The sequence below is a fragment of the Scyliorhinus canicula genome, chromosome 9 (assembly GCF_902713615.1).
Source record: "Scyliorhinus canicula chromosome 9, sScyCan1.1, whole genome shotgun sequence".
Lineage (NCBI taxonomy): Eukaryota > Metazoa > Chordata > Chondrichthyes > Carcharhiniformes > Scyliorhinidae > Scyliorhinus > Scyliorhinus canicula.
In genome coordinates, this window is record NC_052154.1 from 127793779 (window position 1) to 127819448 (window position 25670).

Here is a 25670-nt window from a genome sequence, read left to right on the forward strand (position 1 = left end):
TTCCTAGGTCGAGGGGAAAGATGGAGTAGAATGGGTCTTGTATTCGCTGGAGCTTAGAAGAATGAGAGATAGTCTCTTTGAAGTTTATAGAATTTTTTTTTCCGATTAAGGGGCAATTTAGCATGGCCAATCCACCTACCCTGCACATCTTTGGGTTGTGGGGGTGATATCCACACACACATAGGGAGAATGTCCGTGTGGAGTTTGCACAATGACAAAGGACCAGGATTGAACCACTGCCCCACCGTGCCACCCCTTGAAGTGTATAAAATGGAGTGCTTGGCTGTGTAGCTGTGTTGTCAGGGGAATACTGAGCTGGGGACGGGGACATGCGTCATAGTCTCATGCGAAGGAATTAATAATTTCACACACATGACATTTCTTCATGCAGAGGGCTGCAAATCTTTGAAATTGTCCACTCTAGAGACTTTGAATGTTCCATTTGAGTATGTTAGAGATTGAGATCAACAGGTTTTCGAGTATAATAATAATAATTGCTTATTGTCACAAGTAGGCTTCAATAAAGTTACTGTGAAAGACCCCTAGTCGTCACATTCTGCCATCTGTTCGGGGAGGCTGGCACGGGAATTGAACCCGCGCTGCTGCCTTGTTCTGCATTACAAGCCAGCTGTTTAGTCCACTGTGCTAAACCAGCCCCATTGAGTACTAAGGAATCAAGATGTGAGGCTAGGCAGGAAAGTGAAATTGTTGTCGAAATTCAGCAGTTATTAAATGGCTTGATGGACTGTATGACCCTTTGCTGCTCCTATTTGTTACATTCTTTAAGACATGTAATGCTATTCTGGACAGTCTGACTTAACAGTGTCTCTCTTGTAGGCTCTGCTCTCTTTTCTTTGATTTGGAGCAGGTAAAGTAATAGCTGGGCATGCGGTTATGCAGTTGGAATGGGCCATTGGTGCTAGGTTTGCATTTATTCTGATGCGCATCTGTTATAAGAAATGGAGCAACAGAGCTGCGCATGTGGCTGCACTTGGAAATTGAATGTCGGTGCTGGTGCGCAGCTGTAGAGAATGGAACGATGGTATTTGTGTGCTGGAGTGCTTTTGGATATGGAAGATTAGCACGGGCAATGCGGCCATTTTATAGCTGTTTGCACTTTGCTCTAAGATGTTGAGTTGACATTTCAGAAAATCACACTGCACGGAGATAGTACATTATGCCTCTGTTGGCCAATGAATTAACCCTTCCTGCTCTTTCCCATAACCTTACATATTTTCCCGATTGTACATGTATCCAATTGCCCTGTTATAAGTTGTTGTTGAATCTATTTCTATTACTCATTTAGGTATCCTATACCTTGTGGCAAGATATGTTGAACATGTCAAATTCATCCCACTGCTGGCTAATTTGGTTATTTCTGATCATATAGAGGGGATCAAAATAAGGTGGTTGTCTATTCTGTGATTGGGGAGGTGAAAGGAATTGGGTTATTTGCAAGCACGGTGATTGGAGCGCTCCACCCAAACAACATCTAATGCACAGGTGACAATTTCAGTGATATTTCCAGGAGGTCCCACAGAGCAGCTCATTCCCATTGAAGGGGCAAAATCTGTATTTGATCTGAAGATTTTAAAGTTTGCTGCTGTTTACTATTTTGTGGTATTGAAGAAAGATCCGGCATTTACCACTCCATGGGCATTTTGAATGACCAAGTTGTGATAAAGAAATGCCTATAGAGATTAACCTGTTTATAACCTGAGCTCAAAAAGCATTTTACTGAAAAGTATGATCCAAACCAAATATTTCAGTTTGTTTCTCTGTCTATATTTTTTAAGTCACATACTTCATGGCTTCCCCATTTAGTTAATTTTGTGTGCATGTATGAACTAGACTCCCCAGTGGTTCGCCTGATTGTTGGGTTTTATATTTTTAAATAAATTTCAAGTACCCAATTCTTATTTCCATTAAGGGGAAATTTAGCCTGGCCAATTTACCTACCCTGCACATCTTTTTGGGTTGTGGGGGTGAGATTCACACAGACACGGGGGAGAAATATGCAAACTCCACATGGACAGTGACTCGAATCTAGGATCGAACCTGGATCCTCGGTGCCGTGTGACAGCAATGCTAAGCACTGTGCCACGTACTGGCCCCTCTGGTTCAATCTTAAACTTCAAGTGGGTTGATTTCAGCAGCATGGGCACTACAGATAGCCTTAGTACCTGTAGGCTAGGGAGTGAAATATATGGAAGGTGAAATGTTAGTGGAGTTAAGCAGGAATGTGGAGTTGAGATTACAATCCGATCAGCCATGTGTTGTGTTATGTACTCTGGGATAGCATCGGCTGCAACTTGATGAAGCTTTGACCAAAAGATACTCCAGACTTTAAAGTAAGTTCAATGTGATTTATTGAACCTTTAGCACAGTTCTAAGTTGAAAAATTCTGCAAAACCTTAATAGAAATACTAAAAAAAAAGAAAGAGACAGCGCATGTGCTCTGTCCTTGTATATGGGTTGTGTAATGCCCCCTTGTGGTAGTGTCACCTCTGGGTGTCTTGACTGCCATTGGTCGTGTCCTATTCTATGTGTTCATTAGGTGTATGTCTGCATATCATGACGTCTCTGGTTCTCCCTCGAGTGTTTACTTAGTCGTAGTGTATTTACATTAACCCCTTGTGTATTTACAGTGATGCATATCACCACATCCCCCTTTTTTCATGTTACATATTTTCTGTACAGTGTTAAAGAAAAATTGAACAAAAACAGGTAAATAAGCGATGACATGTACAAGTTATGATGTCTGTGATAACGATACAAGATCAAAGAGTAGTTATGATGGCATTGAGGATTATACAATACCAAATAATAGTTGAGTCCAAAGTTCATGAATTTACTCAGCCGAGTGGCTTTCTTGTGCTGTTATGGACGTGTCGATGTTGTCATTCCCTTGTGAACGCTGTCAGTGTCCTGGTGTTTACGTAACCAAGAAGTCATAAGGAGGTGTTCAAATAGTCAAATCACTTCATTGTCTGATTTGGACTCTTTTTTTCGATGCTTGTGGTAGCGATTCTTGATATCATCTTTCCTGTCTGACCTGGACTAGTGTCTGTGTTTGCGGTATTGATGCCATATGTCAGCTGCCTTGAAAGCTGGTCTGCTTGTTTGTAGTGTAGCAAACTTGAATTTGTAAGATGCGTTATCATGCCATGGTATGTTTGCACACTTGCCATTGTCTTGAGCTGTGCTGTCAGTATCCTGCATTTGCAGAGCTGTACCGTGTCATACCAGTCGTTGTTCCATTGTTGTTGTTTTTGTCATGCTTGCTGTTGACATTGGTGCATTTGGTATGCTTCTTATTGTTGTCTGTGTTGTTGTTTTTTGTAGGCTTTGTTGTGCTTGTTGCGCTCAATGACCATTCCGAGTGGAGAATTTGAGTCCTTCACAAAGTTACTTGTGTCAGTGTCCTTTATTGCACCTGCTGTTTCATTGAGCGTGCCGTCTGATTCCTCGGTGCTCCCCATCTGGAGTCATGACCGGTTCACTGGAATTATCTTTGGCTTGTCGATGCTCCCCGTCTGGTGTCATTTCAGGTTCTTGTGGAGAGGCTCAAGTAGATGAGGTTTGAATTAACGTGGTGTCACTAGTAGCCTCATTTTGATTGTCGAGTGCCTCTACATACTAGCTGAGATCTGTCAGTCTCACTGAGATGTCGCACCTTTGTGAAACCTTTGTCACTTGTCGCACATACAGTGGGTAGACCTTCAGTGTCTTGTCGGTTAGATGAGCTGGGTAGACTGTCAGTCTTCTTCTGTTGGCTCAAATAACCTGGGTAGACTGTCATAGCCTTTCTGTTGTTCACGTGAGCGTGGCAGACTTGTATTGTCTGCTGCCGGTTGCTCAGATAAGGCGGATAGACCTTCATGGTCTTGTTCATGAGAGGACTGCGCTCTGGAGTCTTGTGTTGCTTCCATCGTGGAGTCTGTCAATGAGCTTGCTATGGAGGCTTGTATTGCTCTCTCTCTCTCTCTCTCTCTCTCTCTCTCTCTCTCTCTCTCTCTCTCTCTCTGGAGTCTGGCATTGTTCCCTGTGTGGGGTCATGCAGTGGTCTCTCTGTGCGGTCTCAACAGAGTCGTGCTGTGGAGTCTTTCTGTGTTCTCTGTGTGGAGACGTGCAGTGGTCTCGCTGTGGAGTCTGTCATGGCTTTCTGTGCGGATTCGGGGACTCTTCGTGGTGCATGGATCACTCTCTTGGCAGTCACACTGCTCTCTGGGTTTGTACCGCTCTCTGTCTCTTGGCGTCTGGCCGCAGCAGAATCCTGTACTCATGGTTTGGGATGTTGTCTATGCTGGGCTGAGGATTCTCGAATCGAAAGAACTCATCCATGACTGTGTTGGATGCTTCAATGTACAACACATCTCATTGCGGTTCAGATTTGGTACTGAGGTTGGCACGTCCAATGATGAAATCATCGTCTGAGTCATAGTCTTCAAGGCCTAAATCATCTCTTAGGCAGTGCTAACTACTTGTTGCAGAGTTCTGCGGAGGTTACTTTCAGCTACTGGTCGAAGTTCAGGCATTGTGCTGTCGTTCCAGGTGAAAGAATTGTGTTTTCTGGCTTTAACATTTTTCTTCACTGTTTTTGCACATTTCCCCTTTAAGTGGGCGTGGTCCAGGGTCACTGACGGCATGACGCTTGTGATGTAGAGCGTAGGAATGGATTGCGCATGCGCAGATTGCTTTTCCTTCACTCTGCGCTCTTTTTGCAACTGCGACTGTGCGGCTTCTCGCGCATACGCAAAACACTTTAGCTGGTTCGTGTCTTCTCGGGAACTGCGCATGTGCGGCTCCTTGCACAAGGTGGCTGCCAATCAAGATTGCTGTTTGCTTCTGTTGCAAGCCTACCTTTGCCTCGTGGTGAGTATAGGTGCCAGTTTTACCGATTTCTGTTGTGTTCACTTTGCGGTAGTTTTCAAACTTGTCCAGGACTGTCTGGAAGTCTCTTGTCCTGCCCTTTGGAGTACTTGAAAGAGTTGAAGATTTCTGTTGCACTTTCACTCGCAATGGTGAGTAGAAGATCTACCTTCTTCGCATCAGCCACGCCATCTAGGTCGGATGCTACCATGTAAATCTCAGATCTCTGCTTGAATGCACGCCAGTTGGCACTGAGATTGCTGTGGTACCTGACCTGCTGAGGAATCGGAATCTCGATCATCTTGCCTGGGTGCTGTTGCTGGTAGTCACGGATCTTGCTGAGTTGAACTATATAGATTCAACAGGCACTACTGGTACCATGTTGTGTTATGTACTCTGGGATAACACAGGCTGCAACTCGATGCAGCATTGACCAAAAGATACTCCAGACGTTGAAGTAAGTTCAATATGATTTATTGAACCATTAGCACAGTTCTCTGAGTTCGATTCTCCTGCTAATCTTGCTATAGTAACTCAGTCTAACTAGCCAGTCTGCTCTAAGTCACATGGTGGGTGTGATGCTTCTGATCTGCCCCTGTCCTACACTCCAGTGTCGCCAGTGGAAAGAGACAGAGCATGTGTGCCGTTTCCTTATATATGGATTGTGTAATGCCCCCTTGTGGTAGTGTCACCTCTGGGTGTTTTGACTGCCCATTGGTCGTGTCCTATTCTGTGTGTTCATTAGCTGTATGTCTGCATGTCATGACGTTTCTGGTGCTCCTCCAGTGTTTACTTAGTCGTAGTGTATTTACATTAAGCCCTTGTGTATTTACAGTGATGCATATCACCACACCATGAACTTACTGAATGACCGAGCAGGCTGGAAGAGCAGAGTAGTGTCTCTTTCTCTTCTCCCCCCCCCCCCCCCCCCCATTCCTAATTCATACATTTACATGAATAAATCATGGCTTCTGTTCCTCCTTGTTGTTTTGTTCCCTGCCTGAATGAACGCACTTCAGGATTGCTCAAATAGAGTAGTCTTCTTGTGCTCATCGAGGCCACAGATGATCATCAAAATGAAATCTGGCACAAATCCTCGGGTTTGGGGGCGATGCGAGTGTGGGCACTGGTGGACAGCAAAGGAAGATCATTTTTTTAAAAAATAATGTAGAACAATACAGGTATATGAACAAAAATCAGCATTTTGTACAGGCTTCCTTAAATCAGCTTTCACTGTAAAGCAATATAGCCAAATTCTATGATCTTTGAGCGATGTCTATGAGGGGAGTCGAGGCCTAGTATGGTCTTTAGAGTGAATCATAGAGTTAACTCATTCAGGACATGATATGAGTTAGTCCTGTATTCGATCTTCATTTTTAGGAAAAGCTTTTATTGCTACTTTAAAAAATGGCACCTTAGAAGCTGTTTGAGAGATGAGTATGTTGGAGTATAGGGAGTTCTGATCAGTACAAGATGAGCTAGGTGTTTGAGAACTGAAACATTACTAGAGGAGGTAATTGCACAACTTTATATAGGAAGTATTCAATGATGAATGTCGACATAGGAATCGATCATGGATTAGAATTTTTGGTGGAGGCAGTTTTTCTTAAAATAAAAAGAATAGCACAGATGTAAACTGTCTAATTGCACATTGATTTCTCTAAGTGTAAAAGTCTGTTTGCTCCTCTTAACGATCTTGTTTAGTTGTATGCTTCGTTCTACTGGGGGCACTATGGAACCTTCCATGCTGGGAGAAATTATCTATTTTTCTCCCTACCAGGCAAGGATCTTCGAGGAATCGGACCATATCCTCTCACTCCATGGCAGCATCATGTACTGGTACCAAAATGCCCCACATTTGCAATTTCATAATTTTCAAACACCTATGCCAGTTCAGAAATGAGAATTATTGGTAATATGTGAGCTGTAGAGAAATAGTGCACCGTAGTACCTCATAGAACCTGTGCACTATAAAGTGTACTGTATCCTGTTCAAACTTTTTGGGTCACATTGCATTTGTTGAATTGAAAACTTGTTCATTTTGTCATTTCCATCTCTTGGAAAAGACACTGATATTTGGTGTTTGGAAAATCTTGCTGTGTATGGTGCATTTTCCTTGCGCATTCATTTGTAAAAAGTAACACTAATCTGAATTTTGTACAAAGCAACATCATTAACCAATATTCTGTGATCTGGTTGAAAACCCTGATGTGGCTGCTTCAGTCAACCTAAACAGTAGTGTCACAGAACAGGGCAGGAGTCATTAATATGATGGGATTTAGGTGTTTAAAATGGCAACTTGTGAAGCACTGGTGCAGTCCACTTCAATTTGACTGAATAAGTGGTATGAAATGCCATTTCCCCTTTAATAATCTGAAATTTTTTCACAGGATGATGATGTCGAGGAGGAGGGGGATGAAGATGATGATGCTGAGATTGATCCTAAAGTGAGTTTCTATTTGACAGTTTGAATTTAGCGAACAATCAATTTCGTCTAAATCTTTTTGTTAAAATATTTTTATTCGTGGCATTTTACATATGTATTTTAAAATATCAGAAGACCAAACATCCACATAAACAGAAACCACCAGCCCCCAACCATCCTCCCCATACCAACACTCCACCGCACTCCACCTTCATAATCCCCTCACCCAGCCCCAAACCCCTCAATCCTCCTTGAAGAAATCAGTGAACGTTTACCACCTCCGGATTAACCCCTCTGACCCCCTCAAAGCGAATTTGACCTTCTCCAAACGCAGGAATTCTGCCAGGTCACTTGCCCATGCCCCCACCTTTGGTGGTTCCGGGTCCTGCCAGCCAAACGAGATATATTTCCGGCTATCAGGGAAGCAAAGGCCAATATGTCAGCCTTTCCCCATGCCTGGACTCCCGGACCTTCAGACACACCGAATACCACCACCTCCAGACTCTGGGCCATCCCCATACCTTGGACACATCCAGAGCATGTGGATGTGATTCGCGGACACCCCCACACCGCCCACACCTATCCACCACTCCTGCGAAGAACCGACTCATCCTTGCAACAATCAAGTGGGGACTATGCGCCACCTTAAACTGAAGGAGACTTAACCTCTCACAGGACGAGGGCGCGTTCATCCTCCACAGAGCCTCTCCATGTCCTGGCCTGCACTTCCCACCTAACTCTTCCCACTTAAGTTTCATTTCCTCCACCAGAGCGCCCTCATTCTCCATCAACTCATTGTAGATATCTGACACCCTCCCTAATCATCCTTTGACAACAGCTTGTTCTGCAAGACAGAAGGCGGCATCCCCAGGAAGGACAGCACCTCGCTTTTCACCTGCAGGTGAAAGACCCTCACCGGAAGTCAATTTAGTCTAAATCTTAAACAGCAAATGTAGGTGCTGGAAATTTGAACCTGAAACAAAATGCTGGAAACACCCGGCAAGTCAGTCAACTGAAAGATGCTGACTTGCCTGTTGCCTTGGTTTTAATTTTAATCTACATTTCTGAAACCATTCCCTTTGGGCAACTCGTACATTTCCTCCAACTCCTACAGACCTGCAAACGTGCCTCCTGTGAACAAGTCCCTAAAGTACTCTATCCCCACCTGCCGCCACCCCCGGAGCCACGTATCCAGCCCCACTGGCACAAATCTGCGATTACCACATATCAGCGTCCACAATGGCATGCCCTCTAATCCAAAATGCTGCCTGCATTGGCTCCATACCCATCATTGCTATGTCCAATAATAATTTATCAAACTGAGCAACACCAACCCCTCCCTCCCTCCAAAAACACCCTCCTCACCCATGGAGTCTTCCCCGCCCCACAAACCCCCAAATTATTCCATTCACCTTCCTAAAAAAACCATTGCTTCCTCTATCGGGTCAAAATAAAATTCTTGCTTTTGGTCTGTCATCCATAAGTGGGCGGGGTTAAAAAAAACCAAACTTCTCCCCCTTTTTGTAGAGGGCACCCTTTATCCAATTATACCCGGCCCTCCGCTTGGCCAGCTCCACAACAAAGTCCTGCGAAATCCACAGCTCACCCTCCCAGGTACACTTCTTGGTCTGCCTCGCCCACCTCAGGATCTTCTCCTTATCCTCGGCGGCTCCCCCACCTGTGGTGGCCTCCTCGGTGCCCTGTGCGCTCAATCCATCTCAAGGGGCTGGTCAAAATCTCCCTCCCCAGCAACTTTTCCAACATGATCACCACGTACTTGGCGGCCTCCATGCCTTTGCCACCTTCCATGCCTTTGGGCATCCCCACAATCTTCAGATTCTGCCTCCTGGAGCGTTTCTCAAGGTCCTCCATCTTCTCCCTCAGCTTTTTCTGGCTACTAAACACCATCCCCATCACCGCCTCCAGCGAGGTCAACCGATCCTCATGCCCCCCCCCCCCCCCCCCCCCCCCCCCCCCCCCCCCCCAACCGACTCCTCCATCTCCATTAGATTGCCAGGCCAAGAGTCTCCTGCCTCTGCTCCATCTGCTCAATTTCTGCCCTAAGCGGCTCCATCATCTTGGCTAAATCCTCTGAGGCCTCCTTCCTCTGCTGCTGAAATTTGCCACTGAGGAATTCCACCAGACTCTCCGACCACTGGGAGGGAGGGCAGTTCTGCCCCTCTGCTCTCTGCCATCTTCTACTGTGTTTCACCATGAAAATGTTCCTGCTCCAGTTGCGCGCTCTTCCTCGTGGCACTCCTTGTCCGATGGGTCATACATCAGCCCCACCAGAGTATTATGTTCCCTGGGCACTCGTGCACCTTTTGCCCTCAAACATCTCACAATTCGGGTGGGGAAGGACCGAAAAAAATTCATCTCGAACAGGAGCCATCAAATGTGCGACCACTCACTCCATGGCCGCCACCGGAAGTCAATTTAGTCTAAAACTTAAACAGCAATTGTAGGTGCTGGAAATTCGAACCTGCAACAAAATGCTGGTAACACCCGGCAAGTCAGCCAACTGAAAGATGCCGACTTGCCTGTTGCCTTGGTTTTAATTTTAATCTATATTTCTCCTGTTCTGTAAATATCCCTGAATTTCAAACTATTTTAAGTTTCATGGTATACTGAGTAATGAAGTTTGTTTCACAAGCAGCTGAATTACAGTGCTGCTTTTAAGAGAAACAGCACCAAGTTAAATTGTTGTTATTTGTTAGCCTGTCTATTTTCAAAAACCTATTTCTAATTTTGTTTTCAGAGCTGCAATTTAGCATATTGGTGGGATTCACTTCCTTATCCTCCCAATAAATCATTGTTTTCGATGGCTGAATTCAATTTGTAACTGTCATTTTCATTCCAGTCCTTTTTGCAAACTACGTATGGTTTCAGGTTCATTTGTGAAATGTAATGATTTGGCAAGCAGACAATGCCAGAAGGTACCTTAAAAGCAAAATTCAGGTTTAGTTAATTGCCTCCTGATTTCTTTAGGTGCTACAAACTTGCATAAAATATAATGAAACTGCATCTTTTTTTCTGATTCCCTTTGTAAAAATGTTTTGTCATCTAAGCCGGACTAAAAGGTACAGCATGTTGATCTTATTCTCCTGGGAACCTTTGTATAATTCAGTCAAAACCAGTTACTCTATTACTGGCCATCACTCCAAGGCAGAAAGTCCTTGTGTGCTGCTGTAGTGTCCAGTTAAAACCCTGAAAGTAACATTATTTAGAAGGAAAATCTTTGCCCCTTTGGATTTTTGCTCTATGCTGCATCTGATTGTTATTCTTTTCTCAACTTCAATATATAACTTATGGCTTTGAAGAGCTTGATGCTTCAAAGCAACTTTGCAAAGTAAATGGTAAGCACTGCCTCACCACATAGTGTTTGCTGATGTGGTCCTCAAATTCAGTCTGTCTTTGTAATATTTGTAATATTGCTTCCTATTTTCAAGAACATTTCAGTACCTTTTTGAGTTTGATTCTTTAAAGTTTACAGTTTATTGGACAGAACTACATAGTCGTTCGTCTGATCATGACCTTAAAACATTTTTTTTAAGTTTGATGTGTTTTCATTCAGATAAATGATTAGGAAATTTTGTTTCTAGAAATTCTATTGTGTATATAGTCAGTCTGCAACCTAAAGCATCCTATTGTTCGTCATCCTGTTGTGCCTAAAACAGTGTTTTAACTCCTATAAGGTAGACAATGACCACAAGTCTGTTTTAATACAAAATTCACTATTTATTTACTGTCACACAATTGTTAATGTTAATCGATCACACACACATACAACATATGTTAAACTACAAAGCAAGTTTGCACAAGACCTTAACTTAACTTCAAGTGACTGGCAAGTACCGGGCAGATAAGGCCTTTAACTGTGTTTTGCAGTTCTCGGTGGTTGGTTGTTGGTCTTCTCGTACTTGGCTCTGGTCTTCCTTCTGCTGGTGTCATGGATGGTTGTCTTCAGCCAGTGAAGGGTCACCATTGTTGGTTGTTGCTGTACAGAAAGAGATCGAGGGGCTGCGCAGTATCTTTTAACCCTGGGGATTAACCCTGCGCCATTTTAGGCGGTCCCAGGTGAACTACCAATCAATCGATCAGGGCTTGATCACCCTAATCGACTAAGTCCAATCAAGGCCCACCACCTTGATGGTGGGATGTGGCCTTACAGCCATGACCATTAGTGTCCGAGGCATGTAGGTCTTTCCAAATAAGGAAAACACATGCTGTTGAGTCTGATACTTAGAATCAATTTGCACTTAAACCCATTGTCCCGGGATGGCCTTGAGATGGCAGTTTTCATGTGCTACTTTGCAAAGTCTGGGCTGCAGCTTTTTGTTTATTCGGAGCTACAGCCTGCTTGCCCTTTTTCCAGCGTCCCTTGCCGGACGCAATCTCCTAATCTAATGGGGGGACCTAAGATCTGCCAGAAAAACATGTTTTGGTGCAGTAGTTGAAATGCTGAATAAATGCCTTTAGCTCTATAATCCTACTTGTATTATTTTCATGTGATAAAATAACTATAATAGTTGGATTAAATTCAAGTGATAGTGAAGGCAGGACATGCAAGCGTGTGGCCTAGGTGAGGGTGATGCAGTGGTTAGCCCTCTGCTTTGCAGCGTTAGGGGCCCAGGTTCAATTCCAGTCTTGGGTAACTGTCTCTGTGGCATTTGCGCGTTCTCCGTGTCTGCGTGGGTTTCCTCCAGGTGCTCTGGTTTCCTCCCACAGTCCAAACGTCTGCATCACCCTCACCTAGGCCATGCTCTTGCATCAATAGAATTACTACTCCTGCAAACAGCATGTCCTGCCTTCACTATTACTTGAATTTAATCCAACTATTATAGTTATTTTATCACATGAAAGTAATACAAGTAGGATTATAGAGCTAAAGGCATTTATTCAGCATTTCAACTACTGCACCAAAACATGTTTTTTTGGCAGAGAGAGGGTGGGAGAGTGGGCCTAGCTAGGGTGCTCTTCCAGAGGGGCGGGTGAGACTCGATGGACCGAATGGCCGCCTCCTGCACTGTAGGGATTCTATGGACATCCTGATTTAATAATCTTTTAGACTTGCAGTTTTCGATTAAAATCAAGTTTTAAATTGGCCACAAGTATGACTCAAATTGTTTTTCTCATATGCTTGCATTCAACTTTCATAAAATAATTTTTGGGGGCAGCACGGTGGCACAGTGGGTTCGCCCTGCTGCCTCACGGCGCCGATACCAGGTTCAATCCTGGCTCTGGATCACTGTCCGTGTGGAGTTTGCACATTCTCCCCGTGTCTGCATGGGTCTCACCCCAACAACACAAAGATGTGCAGGTTAGGTGAATTGGCCACGCTAAATTGCCCCTTAATTGGAAAAAAAGAAATTGGGTACTCTTATTTAAAAAATAAATAAATAAATTTAAATTGTAGTCATAGATGTTTACAGCATGGAAACAGGCCCTTCAGCCCAGCTTGTCCATGCCACCCAGTTTATATCACTAAGCCAGTCTCACTTTGCCTGCATTTGGTCCATATCCCCCCCCCATACCCACCCTGCACAAAATTGTACCTGCCTCTACCACTACCTCTGGCAGCCCGTTCTAGATGCTCGCCACCCTGTGTGGAGAAATTTCCCCTCTTTTGTATCTCTCCCCTCGCGCCTTAAACCTATGCCCTCTAGTTCTAGACTCCTCTATCTTTGGGAAAAGATGTTGACTATCTACTTTATCTATGCTCCTCATTATTTTGTAGACCTCCATAAAATCACCTCTAAGCCTCCTCCGCTCCAGGGAAAAAAGGTCCCAGCCTCTCCTTATCACTCAGACCATCAAGTCCTGGTAACATGCTCATAATCTCTCTGCGCTCTTTCTGGTTTAACAATATCTTTCCTATAATAGGGTGACCAGAACTGAACACAGTATTCCATGTGTGGTCTTACCAATGTCTTGTACAACTTCAACAAGACATCCCAACTCCTGTATTCAATATTCTGATCAATAAAACTTAGCATAAAACCTTCTTCACCACTCTGTCCACCTGCAACTCTACCTTCAAGGAGCTATGAACCTGTACTCCTCAATCTCTTTGTTCTGTAACTCTCCCCAACTCCCTGGTCCTGCCCTGATTTTATGGACCAAAATGCAACACCTCACATTTATCCAAATTAAATTTCATCAGCCATTCAGCGGCCCAGCCCAATTGGTCAAGCTCGCCCTGGGTTCCGTGAGATTTAACCTTTTGCAACAACCTACCATGCGGTACTTTGTCAAAGGCCTTGCTAAACTCCCATGTCGACAGCGTCGACCACACTGCCCTCATCTACCTTCTTAATTACCCCTTCAAAAATTTCCAACAAATTGGTGAGACATGACTTTCCCCTTACAAAGCCATGCTGACTTTTCCTAAATAGCCCATGCTTGTTTAAATGCCTGTAGACCCTGTCCCTCAGAATACCTTCCAACAACTTACCCACTACAGAAGTATGGCTCGCTGGTCTGTAATTCCCAGGCTTATCCCTACAGCCCTTTTTAAACAAGGGCACAACATTTGCTACCCTCCAATCTTAAGGCACCTATCCTGAGGCTGTCAATTCAAAAATCTCAACTAGGGGGCTGGCAATTTCCTCTTTAGCCTCCCACAATGCCCTGGGATACATTTTTCATAAGGTCCCGGGGATTTATCTATCTTGATCCGCTTGAATACCTCCAGCACCACCTTCTCTGTAATATGTATACTCCTCAGGACAGCACTTTTCATCTCCCTAACAGTCGTACCTTTCTCAACAGTAAATACTGACGAGAAATATTCACTTAGGACCTCACCCATCCTTGGGGGTCATAGTTTGAGGGTAAGGAGTAAACCTTTTAGGACTGAGGTGGGGAGAAATTTCTTCACGCAGCAAGTGGTGAATCTGTGAAATTAGCTACCACAGTGTAGATGAGACCAAAATGTTGTATAATTTCAAGAAGGAATTAGATGTAGCTCTTGGGGCTAAAGAGATCAAGGGATATAGGGAGAAAGCAGGATCAGGGTATTGAACTTGATGATTAGCCATGATCATAATGAATGGTGGAGCAGGCTCAGAGGGCTGAATGGCCTCCTATTTTCTGTTTCTATGTAATTTAGTAGAGCATTGTGTGAAAGGAGAAAGCCATGCACTTTTGGAAGTAGAATTCGGAGCATTGATGTAGAATTTTAATCACTTAGTGGTTTAAAGTGCAAGACAATACCTTTCAGAAATTGGGAGAGTATAAAGTTACCTCATTATTTGAAGATTCCAAAATTAGTAACCAGCTTTCAGGTTTGTTTTGGTATCTAATTTAAATTATGCTCCTCTTGTCTCATTTCTAGCTATTTTTTCTCTTTATCCTGATTCCACTAACATAACTGTTAATTTATCGAAATCATCAATGTTCTTTGATGTAGCTGCTAGCTACCTTTATTCAGTGCATCAAAATATAACCAAGCATTCTCTAAATGAGTTGACATTTGCAGATACTAATGTGAGGGAGCAGAAGTGGCACAGTGGTTAGCACTATTGCCTATGGCGCTAAGGACCGGGTTTGAATCCTGGCCCTGGATCGCTGTCTGTGTGGAGTTGCACATTCTCCTGATGTCTGCGTGGGTTTCATCCCCACAACCCAAAGATGTGCAGGTTAGGTGGATTGGCCACGCTAAATTGCCCCTTAATTGGAATAAAAAATAATTGGATATTCTAAATAAAATTTTAAAACTGCAGTGAGTACGCAATTAAAATGATGTTTGTCATGAGCAATTTGCTACTGAATTCTAATGCTTTCGGAAGTTGTTCAAGTTTTTAACCCTCATGCGGTACAATTCCTTGGCAGTTGCTTTAATCTTCCCTAAGCCACTTATTCAGATGGAGATTTTTTGTGGTCTTGTGGGGCTAACTTGATTTCTTCTAAATTTTAACGGTAATTTATTATAATGTCAGATTTTTCAGTCCCGTTCCCGGGTCACTGTCCATGTGGAGTTTTCACATTCTCCCTGTGTTTGCGTGGGTCTCACTCCCACAATCCAAAGATGTGCAGGGTCGGTGTAATTGGCCATGCTAAATTGCCCCTTAATTGGGGGGGTGAAAATAATTGGGTACTTTATTTGAATTTAATGTGTCAGATTTTGGTGGGAGCAGATTCTAGGCTTTAAAAGCTGGCAAGTGCTTTCTCACCACAGAGATTGCACAGTGCAGGGTCTCTTGTTATTGCATGTCACCTTTTAGGAGCATAAGATCTTAACCCATATAGTTTCTCTACTGCATGAAACAATTTTTGTCATATCTAGTGGTGTATAATTCTTTTTTTATAAATATAGATTACCCAATTTAGTTATTGTGGCCAATTCATCTACTCTACACATCTTTGGGTTGTGGGGGGTGAGACCCACGCAGACGTAGAGAATCTGTAAATTCCACACGGACAATGACCTGGGGCTGGGATCAAACCCGGGTCCTCGGTGCCGTGAGGCAGCAGTGCTAAACACTGCCACCGTGCGTCAAGTTGTCTATAATTCTAATTTGTAGCTCTGCAAATTTCTTGATGTACATAGCAAGTTGGTTGATGCTGCAGGTACATTGAACTGGAACTAATTTTGAATAAGTTGAACAAGCAGATGGAATACAAAATCTGTGGGTGAAGTTCCTGAAGTCCACTCATCTGTAATATATATCAATATTAATAACCAGTTTCTTCCAAGTTCCTTGTATACTATCATAATGCCTTTAACAGTTACTCGTTTCTATCAACATGTCACGATCAGTAGATGGTTTTATTTATTTATTATTTTTTATAAATTTAGAGCACCCAATTATATATTTTTTCCAATTAAAGGGCAATTTAGTGGGGCCAATCCAACTAACCTGCCCATCTTTGGGTTGTGGGGGTGAAACCCACGCAGACACGGGGAAAATGTGCGGACAGTGACCCAGGGCCGGGATTCATACCCGGGTCCTCAGCGACATAATCCCAGTGCTAACCACTGCGCCACGTGCCGCCCACTGTAGATGGTTTATAACCATAGTCTTGTAAGAGAATAAGATCGATGTTTAAACTACAGTTCAGTTATATAACCAGAGTTCTAATTTTTGAAGCCATGTTAATACCTGATGTAAATAAATCACCTGCCAATACAATCTCGCAACAATAATTATCTAAAAGACATTGTTAAATTGCCTGTGCAGTTATAGAATCCATACGGTGCAGAAGGAGGCTATTCGACACATCAGGTCTGCACCGACCCTCTGAAAGAGAGCTGTCCTTTCCTGAAACATACGCAGGCATTTCTCCTAAAGCAAATTTTGTTGATGGTACCTAAGTTGGACAGCTGTCCTTCCCTAAAACACTGTCCTGATGGCATTGCAGTACTTCCTCATTGAGTGCATTGTTTAGACAGAAATGAGATCTTCCATCTGCTGTTAATTAAAAGTAGTGCAGAGCTTGAGTATTGATGAAAAAAGGAGACATGTTGAAGTTTTCTGTCTTGCACTCATCGGGAGACTGCAAAAATACCGATATATGGGGAAAACAACAATTTTATATGAAAGTGCTCTTTGGTTGACAAGTAGACTCTTGTACAGGCTTTACCATGAAAAATGCACCAGGTGACTCACCGTCAGCTGTCAAGTATTGTTTGAAATCGCCTGGTTTAAATATCAAACAATGCTTGGCTATTAACCGTCAGTCGCCTGGTGCATTCTCCATGGTAGCAGCTCTACCAAAATCTACTTGTCAACCAATCAGCAATTTTTTCTCATACCATATAAATTGTTTTCTCCTTACGTTGGTATTTTTGCGAAGTGTCCCGACTGAGTGCGAGTCTGACAAGTCCTTTTTTTCTTTAGCAATAAAAGTAACAATTTGAATTATCCTTAATTTGTTTGAGCACTTAATTCACATTTTTGCTATTTATATTTTAAACAAAGAAGTGATGTTGCTTTACCTCTATGCGCTGAAGCACTTGTGCGAAACAGCAATGTTGTTACTCTGCATAATTGTATTCTGCATATTCTGACATTGTTACAGAGCGCCTGCTAAAAATAATGGTTCACCAGAAATAAGCATGCTCTTTTATTAGCTGTTATATCATTGGAAACTGAGTTTCATCTTGATACGTTCCTGGCTAAAGAAATTACACGGAATTTCTTATGAGATTAGGTTAAGAGAGGTCGTTGAGTGCTGCCATTACAATTCACTAATCGTAAGTTAATATGGGCATGTTACGATATAATATTGCTCATTACAATTATTAGATTATTTTACAGTACAAAGAAAAAATAATTTGCATTGCCCTAGTAATCATCTGTTGGTATCCAATCTGACCAGGCCTCCGTTATCGCTGTTACAGTCCCCACCATAGTACTTTATTGCTTTGACATTCGTGGTCAGTACCTGACAGATTTGGATACCTTTTAGAGTTTGCCTAGCCCTGATTATTTAAGTTCAGTGACATTAATATTGCCTATTTTGTTCTGAATTTTCCCCTGCTTAGGTATAATTCATATCTCAGTAAAACAAATTTCGTTTCTAGGTAAGGGAATTTTCTGCCTTATTTCTGTGATCACCCTTTGCTTAACGTTGCTTTTTATCTTTAGATACAATTGAACTCACTTTTTAAAGCTGAACCAATTTGATGTGATTTAAAATTTTATTTATATTTCCATTTTAGATTAATTTGATTTGGATATATTACTGTATTGTATAATTGTAGCTTCTGATTTCGGTCTACTCATTACCATTCTATAGTAATGAACTGTTTTAGAAGTTAAAATTAATCAATATTCTGCAAGCCATTTGATATAGAAAGGATTAATATTGATATGAAAGGCATTCACATTTGTGTTATCGAAGGCCTTTAAAATAGAATTTTTTAAAAAATCAAATTGGTTGAGTATGAAGACCTGAGGTGAAAACAGTCACGGAAGGAAATGTCTCTCCTTAACTCGGTAGTTCTGATTTTAATCTTCACTTAACCTCCATCTTTTTTATGCTCTTGGATAGATATCAGTATGGTGGCATACTGAAACAGCTTGGCTAGGGTTTTTGATCCTGGTGCACAGGTATTCAGCACTATCGAAGATGTTGGGGTCAATAGGATTTGCCTGAATGTCAAATGATTTGAACAAATTGGCCGCATGCCAATGTTTAGAGACTCCAGGAAATGGAGACAATGGAGTTTAGAGACTCCAGGAAAAGAGAGAGTGCCCATTTGACACGTTTGCTTCAAGACACGTGTAAACATTTTAGCCTTGTCTGTTGCATTCATGACCAAGCAACTGTCAAGTTGGGAGTGAGGGTGCTCATGTAGATTTAGCTTGCAGTCGCGTTACTGGGTTGGTGAGGTGGTCTCCTGGATTCATGTTGTACAGTTTTGATGCTGATGGTTCACAGTGTCTTAACTGTCCAGTTTTTGGGCGACTAAGTCCCACTTAACACATAATGAGGTGTGCCTTCACTCTGAAGATGGCAGAGACGAAGGGCAACATGGTGGCGCAGTGGTTAGCATTGCTGCCTACGGCGCTGAGGACCCGAGTTCGAATCCCGGCCCTGGGTCACTGTCCGTGTGGAGTTTGCACGTTCTCTCCATGTCTGCGTGGATTTCACCCCCACAACCGCAAAATTGCCCCTTAAGTAGAAAAAATTAATTGGGTGCTTTAAATTTTAAAAAAAGGTGGCAGAGATTATAGCGCTCCTATTAATATTATTACAATACTGCAAATCGGGTAGATTGGTGAGGATGATGTTGAGTAGGATATTCCTAAAATATTGACTCTTGTCAACTGACTGGCTCACTGTAACAGCAAGGTTCAGGACCTGGTCATTGGTGCTACCAAATAACCCTTATGGACATTGAAATCCTCTACCCAGGAGACTTTTGTGCTTTTGATTGCTTCTGTCATACTCATTGAAGTAGAATAATGATTCCGCAGTTCAGGGTGCAGTCAATAGTAATTACATGGGTTTTAGAACATTACAGCGCAGTACAGGCCCTTCGGCCCTCGATGTTGTGCCATCCTGTGAAACCCCTCTAAAGTCCCTCTACACTATTCCCTTATCTTGACCTTTTGTCCTGAGACTTCATTAGTTCAAAAGTCCATGCTGAGAAGTCCAAAGATCACTGACAATATGCCACTCTGATCCCATTTCAACTTGATCTATACTCTTCTGTTGGGACAAGACATGCCTAGATATGGTAGAGAATATTTGGGATGTTGGCTGATTGGTAAATACGACATGAATGTGGGATGGCTCACCCAGGTATTAGTGCAGAGAACTTTGTACTTTTTTACCCCAAGTCTGATGTCTGTCTTTATTGTCTGATAATTCTCTTCTGATTCTATTCTGTAGTGTTTGTTCTGCAACCAAGAGTCATTTTTGGCTGCTTTAGGGAGTATCAAAAGCCAACCACACATTATAAGTCTCTGGCTATGAGTAAGTTAGACTAGGTAGGAATGGCATAAAGAATATTGATGAACCGATTAGCTTTTTATAATGCTGATCAATTTTTCTAAATATAAATTGCCACATTTATTAATTCAAGTCACAATTTACCATTGTGGGATTTGAAGTTTGACTTTAGGTTGTAAAGTCAGTACCACTAGACTAAATAAATATTCCCCACCCACAAGCCGTCCTAATCGCTTGATGCTCCTTTTGCAAAGTAGTGTTCAGTAATGGTGTTGGATCAAACTCATTGTCTGTCAGACATTGCTAATTTGGCTGACTCTTTTGCATCCATTTTCATTGTATTAGAAATTCTTGGATAATTAGGAAATGAGACATCATATGAACAGGAAGCAGGAGTAGACCATTCGGCCCCTTGAGCCTTTCCGCCATTTTAATAAGATCAAGGTTGAACAGATAGTTATCTCAAATCTGCATTTCCCCTACACCCAATAACCTATCACCCCCTTGCTTACCAAAAATATTTTGTCAAAGACTCTGCTTCCACTGCCTTTTCAGGAAAAGAGATACAAAGACACTTGTTACCCAGAGGAAAATATTGCCTCATCTCCATTTTACATGGACAATCCCTAGCTCCAATTGATGTATTCAAATATCTCACCAGGCAAAGGCTGTTACATTAAGTGCCGTTTTCTACCTTCATCCTTAATGAGATCATTGTTACACGGTTTCAATCTTGGGTTAGACTGAATTTATATGGTGCAGAGAGTTTTACGAGCCCTCTAGATCAAGTATTAGATTCAGCTCCTGGTTCTACTCGGATGGAATGTGCATCTATGTAGAAGTGAGGGCAGCACGGTGGCACAGTGGTTAGCATTGCTGCCTACGGCGCTGAGGACCCGGGTTTGAATCCCGGCCCTGGGTCACTGTCCGTATGGAGTTTGCACATTCTCCCCGTGTCTGCGTGGGTTTCACCCCCACAACCCAAAGATGTGCAGGATAGGTAGATTGGCCACTCTAAATTGCCCCTTAATTGGAAAAAATTATTGGGTACTCTAAAAAAAATTTTAAAAAATCTATGTGGAAGTGGAATAGCCACTCCTTTTCTGGAAACAGATTTTTGTATTCATTTCTCCCTTTACCTGATTCTGCAGGCTCTGCACGAGATACAAATGAAGATAACGAATTAGGAGCAGAAGTAGTCCATTCGGCCCCTCGAGCCTGCCCTGCCATTTGATAAAATCTTTGCTGATCTGATTGTGGCCTCAACTGCCTACCCCCTGAACGGCACAAAACTTGTTCTGATCAACCATCACTGATTTCTCACAATGAAAAAAAACAGCTTTGCTCAACCCTCCCAATTGGGAGTTTATAGCCCACTTCCAGAGCTGCAGTACTTTTGGCTGGTAGCATGGTTGTTGAAGTATGTTGTTTGCTGGATCATGTTTTCCCTCGCTGAAGATTGAGACCTTATTCAATTCCATTGAGAACTACCACATCTAAAATGGTATAGGTTTTCAGAGTTAAGCATGACTAGGCCTATTCTCTCAGCAATGTGGCAGGTTCATTTATGGTCTAAAATATCCTTAGGGATGAACTGTATCTTTAAAATAAAAATTGGTACGTTACACATGACCATTTTCATGAAAAACAGTGACCAATTGGGTTTCTTTTCTTGTTTTATTGCAAACTTTATGAAAATAGACTGAATATGCCTCCCTTAAGTGAACCTTTAATTTAAATCAAAAGTAGCATTAATTTTGGCCTACTGCTGATGAGTTGTAGGATGAATGTATCATTAGACCCTCATGTCAGTAAACAGACGTCTTAGCTTCTCAAGTTGAATTTTACTGACAAGTGTCTCTGAGTCATCCATCACCAAATCTAGCAGTATCACATCAAATGTTATCTGACCATGCTTTCCACTGCCAAAAGCACCCAGTACAGCAGAACCATCTTGAAGCGGAAAGGTAATCCCATGCACTTGTTTCCATTACCAACCGGCCCCTTGAAACCCTTCCCCTATCCCATCCTCCTTTACCTCCCAAGACAAGTTTCAGTTCATGGAATATTTTGGCATTTAGCGAGAAACCATTTGTTCACTGGCTTTTCTTAATTTCCCTTACCCACCAAGCGAAACGTCCCTTCAGGCTCCACCTGCCCTAGCTGTTAATCAGCATCTTTCGCACAAACCCTCATCCCTGGTCACAGTCATCTTATTATTTAGACCCACCTCCTACACTTTTGATTCCATTCCGACTAAACTGCTAATCAACCAACTTTCCTTGTTGTCTTCATGCTCACTGACATTGTGTTTCCTCTCCTCAGATACTGCCCCATTCCTTTCAAAGCTTACATTGCACTCATCCAAATTTCATCTAATTTCCAATCTTCTCATGAATGTATTGTGTCCTGCATCTGCTTATCTATCCTGCAACTGCTATGCCCAAATTTCTCCAGATGATCGTTATTTCTGCAGCAACACCAAAAGACTAATTCCCCTTCCCCTGTGACTGACTATGGTAGGTTATTCTTCATTGAATTCTTTGCACCCTTCTAATGTGAACAAACCATCTTCCAATGTCAATCCTTCAGCTCAAGCAGACTATCCTTGCCTGGTTCCCATCCAGTCAACCAGAGCATCTCCACCCACCACTGACTTCCTTGCTGTGAAGTTTCTGGAGTCCCCCGTGGATCTGTCCTTGGATCTGTCCTCTTCTCCCTCAGCTACATGCAACATAGGATCAGTTGAAAATACCTGTGTCAGGGCAGCACGGTGGCCTAGTGGTTAGCACAACTGCCTCACTGCGCTGAGGTCCCAGGTTCGATCCCGGCTCTGGGTCACTGTCCGTGTGGAGTTTGCACATTCTCCCCGTGTCTGCGTGGGTTTCGCCCTCACAACCCAAAAATATGCAGAGTAGGTGGATTGGCCACGCTAAATTGCCCCTTAATTGGAAAAAATAATTGGGTAATCTAAATTTATTTTTTTTTAAATACCTGTGTCTATCACTCCATTGCATCTCTTAATCACTCCATTGTCAGACCATTTATCTAACTTTGAATTTTGATGAGCAGCAATTTTATTCTCTTCTGTTTTTGCCATTGATTTCACTCACCACTCAGGCTGAACCAGACTATTTGCCTTCTCGGCCCCTTATTGAACTCAAGATCTTCAGAAATTAATTAATTTCAGCTTAAAAACATCTAATTTCATCTTTAGCCCTACCTCGGCTCATTTGCTGCTGCAATCTTTAACCATATCTTTGTCACCAGTACACGCAGCTATTCTAATACAATTCTGGCTGGCCTATTTTCCACCTGTCATAATTAAACTAATTCAGAACATGGCTATCCTATCCAATACAAATTCCACTTGTCCATCATTTCCAATTTCTGCTGACTTACACCAATTCCCAGTCCCTCAGCGTTCAATTCAAAAATTTGTGTCCTCAGATAAAATTTCTTCATTGTCTATCCCTCTTTATCTCTGGCATCCTCCCTCGCCCACCCTCCCCGAACCTCCCATGCTCCATTCCTCAGACCCTGACCATCAACCAGTCTTCCCCACCTCCCATCATTAGTGGGTGTTGTCTTCAATCCCCTTGAACTATCGAATTACTTGCCTAGGGTTCTTTCCCAAGTCCCCATTTATTTCTTCCTGTAAGACCCATCTGATAACCCACAATTTTAGTCAAGCTTTTCGTCCCCCTTTTCCAAATCCCCTTTGGTTTAGCATCCAACATCCACCTACTATAAATGGTCTTGGGACATTTTACAACAATGGCACAATATAAATAAAAATTGTTATGCATTAAGTATCACTTATATATTCAGTGAGACATTACTGTTTATATTTCTACAACAGAGGACAGTACAGATTGCTGAGATTTGCTTTCCCAAATAGGCCCTCCTTTAATTTGGTACAGCTCCTGCGTGTGAAGTAATGATTACTTACCTCAGAGTTGTCATTCTTTAATTAATGGCAGTTTTCACCCCTTGGGATGATCATTCTCATAGTGTTGAGTTTGAAAAAAATAACCTTACAGTAGGTTGAAAAGAACTGAGCTATTGAGAAGATCCTAGATCCTAATACAGAATTTGAGTTTGGGCAAAGGCAGTGTTTTTTAGATGAGGACAAAAACCGTGAATGAGTCCATATGGGACAAATTTGTCCAGTGTGTGAGGACACCATCAGTCTTAAGAATTGCAAAGACCTGACAGAACAAGTTATACCTTCCTAATACTCATGTTTCTGAAAGGAAACGTACGACAAACATGAATCAAGTTGCATTTCTCCACCAGAAAAATAAATTATTGTAAATATTCAATTCATTAGTGAATAAATTTGAACTTCAAATGTAGTTCTGAGTTAGACTCAGTTTTGCAACAGGGTGGATTGGTAAGAGTGCAAAGGATTATACCTCTTTTCTCTCACTCTCCATTTGGCCTCCTAACATGCTTCAGTACTAAAACCCAAATGGCTAGTATGTCACTGATGCTTCTACTAACTTTTCCTCAATTCTTCCTTCAGTGGGATTCTTACTGTCCAGCCACTGGATAAGGTGTGTGCTGGAGCTGCAGATAATCCCCATGATTAGAAGAAGCATTCACTGATCAGACATTTTTCTCTCTCTTGCAGAAAGAATCCAACCAGCCTGCTGAATGCAAGCAGCAATAGGAGCGTGGTAACAAGGAAACACCACTGCCTAGAGACTGATGCCATGTGATAAAGTGTATCTAAAATACTCTTGTGCAGTTGAGGTGACCCCTCCCCTTCTGCAGCACAATCTTATTAAGCTAAACACTATGTTTTAAAATGCATGGGTTGCTCTTTAACTTCAGATTTCTTTTTCCTACTTTTGGCTTACTTTTACAGTGGAAACATTACAAAATTCTCTACTTCAAAAATACAGAAGGGTTTGAGACTGTGGGGTAAAGCAAGCATGCATTCTGCAGCCTAAATGAACACTTGTATTTTGAAATGTAGTGAGTTACACGCTTGTCACTTGCAACTAGGGGCAGCATTGCTCAGTGGTCAGTGGTGATTTTCATGGACTTCTGAGGTGCATCTTTCCTGTGCTGCCCAATGTTTGTGAGCAGCCACTTAGTTAATAGTTAAGCATTTCCTTTGCCATTAATATTTATATTTAAATGCATTTCAAAAGCTTAATTTTCTACAAAAAGATTTGACTGCGCTGCGGTCACTATTGCTGTTTTAACCTAAAATAGTAATGGTTAACAAAAAATATATATATCTATATATATATGCAGGGAGGCTGCTCTGAGATCTTGCTGTCACTGACTTATTTATTACTGTTATACAGAACTTACCAACCAGCACGTGAAAAAAATTCCTATTACCTGGACACATTAGCTCCAGTTGCAGTCACTTCATCTCCAGAAAAGATGCACATTATGATGTTGTGGGAGTCATTACCAGTTTTCCTGTGGAAGTAAAATCTTTAACACAGATCTATTTTTTTTTTAAATTTTTATTAATTTGAGTGTCCAGCACACAGCACTGTGTCCAGGCATAGAGTGCTCCAGCCTTACCTTGTTCTACACAGTTGTAATGTACCTTAATATGCTGTTTTCAATTTGTACAGAATAGCCAGAGTATTCTAATAAAGTTGTGCAACATTTTTGGAAGTGTTTTTTTTGTGTTGGTCACCATTTGGATTATTTGTTGGACATTTTTTTTAGATTGGCTCCATGAAGTACTTCATTTTTAGAATGCTAGTATAAAAATGGAAAATTTCCTTGAGACTATCCTTGGATGAACCAACATGAGGAAGTTACCTACTTGACCACTTCCTGAAAAGCAATTTATTGAGATTTCTGTCAGAATTTATCAAAATGTCCTCCACACAGTGCTTGTACAATGCCAACTTGTCCCCTCAGCGAGGACATCTTGCTGCCATGCTGATTAATTTGGATTCTGGGCTGGACTTCCATGTGTTTGTGACCATCC

General features: G+C 42.2%; 1 protein-coding gene across 6 annotated transcripts in view; it reads left to right on the top strand.

The window, feature by feature from the left end:
• nap1l4b (nucleosome assembly protein 1-like 4b) overlaps nt 1-25342 on the top strand; it is a 128808-nt gene extending 103466 nt beyond the window's left edge. The window contains exons 14-17 of one of the 6 annotated variants that reach the window (XM_038807525.1): nt 6653-6711; nt 7263-7319; nt 17787-17825; nt 24339-25342. In XM_038807525.1, the coding sequence (XP_038663453.1) occupies nt 6653-6711; nt 7263-7319; nt 17787-17825; nt 24339-24426 (243 nt within the window). In that variant the 3' untranslated portion in view covers nt 24427-25342. Of the gene's footprint in view, nt 1-6652; nt 6712-7262; nt 7320-17786; nt 17826-20853; nt 22222-24338 lie in introns of those variants that run through there. The other 5 variants (XM_038807529.1, XM_038807526.1, XM_038807528.1 and 2 more) reach the window with 5 other exon arrangements.
• The last annotated feature ends 328 nt before the right edge of the window (nt 25343-25670 follow it).